At 62.0% G+C, this 1,669-nt stretch overlaps 1 protein-coding gene across 1 annotated transcript in view; it reads left to right on the top strand.

The window, feature by feature from the left end:
- Nucleotides 1-53: 53 nt before the first annotated feature.
- Nucleotides 54-1,669, top strand: part of CLCNKB (chloride channel, voltage-sensitive Kb) — a gene marked incomplete at its 5' end in the record, with an annotated part of 5,962 nt that continues 4,346 nt past the window's right edge. The window contains 3 exons of the mRNA XM_010846290.1: nt 54-123; nt 288-398; nt 753-966. Coding sequence (XP_010844592.1) covers nt 54-123; nt 288-398; nt 753-966 — 395 coding nt within the window. The remainder of the gene's footprint in view (nt 124-287; nt 399-752; nt 967-1,669) is intronic.

Raw genomic sequence — 1,669 nt, 5'->3', positions numbered from 1 at the left:
CCCCTGCCGCCTCTAACCTCCGCCCCCACGACCCCGCCCTGTTCTCCCCGCAGTTCTGGATGCTGATTCTGGCCACCACGATCCCCATGCCTGCCGGGTACTTCATGCCCATATTTATCTTCGGTGAGTCTGGGTGTCAAGGGTCTGAGGCTCAGGGTGCCGGGACAGGGCCATGGCTGCTCATCCACCTGCCTCCCCCGTATGGTGCTGAGACTGGTCCCCAGGTGGGGAGGGTTCTGGGAAGCAGGTCAGCCTAGCCCCCATCCTCACACTAAGTCTGTGGCCAGGAGCTGCCATTGGGCGCCTCCTAGGAGAGGCCCTTTCTGTGGCCTTCCCCGAGGGCATCGTGGCCGGAGGGGTCACCAACCCCATCATGCCTGGGGGGTACGCGCTGGCAGGTGAGTGGACCAGGTTCTTACTGGGTGGGCATACATCATGGGTCTGGGCTGGACCTGGAGAACCAGCTAGCAGCTCTGCAGGGCATGGGGAGGTCAGCAGCCTCCCCTGAGCCCCACCCCTCCCTGGAGCCCTCCTCTAAGCCCCCACTACTCTTTCTAGCTTCTCTCTGGGCCCTGATGCCCCCTCTCCCTTACTGCTCTCTCTGTCACCAAGCCCAGGCCCGAGGCATTTCCAACAGTAGCCAGCCGTAGCCTCTGGACAGTCCCCAGCCGAGCCCACGGCCATCCTCACAGCAGCCTGCTGTCTCTAGCCTGAACCCGCTCCCTGGCTGTGACGCCCTCCCTGGCTTGCAGGGGCTGCTGCGTTCTCAGGGGCCGTGACGCACAGCATCTCCACTGCGCTGCTGGCCTTCGAGCTGACTGGTCAGATCGTGCACGCGCTGCCCGTGCTGATGGCAGTGCTGGCTGCCAACGCCATCGCCCAGAGCTGCCAGCCCTCCTTCTACGACGGCACGATCATCGTCAAGAAGCTGCCATACCTTCCGTGGATCCGGGGCCGAAAAATCAGGTGAGCGGTGCCCGCTCAGGTTGGACCGAGGCGACGGAGTCCGGGTGGGCTGAACCCGGTCCCGGGTGAGTGTGGGAGGGGCTGACACACGCGGCTGTCTAGTCTGCATGCCCTCCAGCTCCCCGTGTGACCTCACATGAGTGCTCGGCCTCCCGAACCTCAGTGTCTTCCTGGTCATCAGTCTGTCTTCACAACAGGACAGATGCTGGGGCTCAGAAAGGTGCCGTGTCTTGACCCAGGTCACACAGCGAGTCAGCACCAGCTCGGGGAGGTCCCACCCCTCCGCCTGCTCCTGCTCTGCGGTCCTCACTGGGGCCTTGGGAGCTAGAGGTGGGGCTGGAATACTAGAATGGGAAACAGGCTTTGAGGTCCTCCCTCGACCACACAGGGTCGAGCAGCCTCTGTCCCCAGCGAAGCAGGACCAAGAGCCTCTGAGACTCCTGGGTCCAAGGCCCAGCTCAAAGATGAGCAAGCTGCCGCCTTCTCCAGACTCGGTTTCCCCGTCTGTAAAATGCGGGTGGTTACTCCAGTCATTTTCAAACTTGGAAGTTTTTTCCCCCCTTTATGCTATAAAGCTTTTCTTCAAATGAAATTCTCCAGGGATGGCTTCTGATGAAACTGGAGCTGGTCTTGGGGAGATAGAGGTTGGGGGGCTGGGAATCCAGAGCCAGGCCACAGGTGAGTCGTTCCCCAGGCTCCTCCC

Source organism: Bison bison, unplaced genomic scaffold (assembly GCF_000754665.1).
Source record: "Bison bison bison isolate TAMUID 2011002044 unplaced genomic scaffold, Bison_UMD1.0 scf7180017848987, whole genome shotgun sequence".
Taxonomy (NCBI): domain Eukaryota; kingdom Metazoa; phylum Chordata; class Mammalia; order Artiodactyla; family Bovidae; genus Bison; species Bison bison.
Note: the sequence above shows the minus strand (reverse complement) of the source record. Positions and strands in the feature narration are given on the sequence as shown.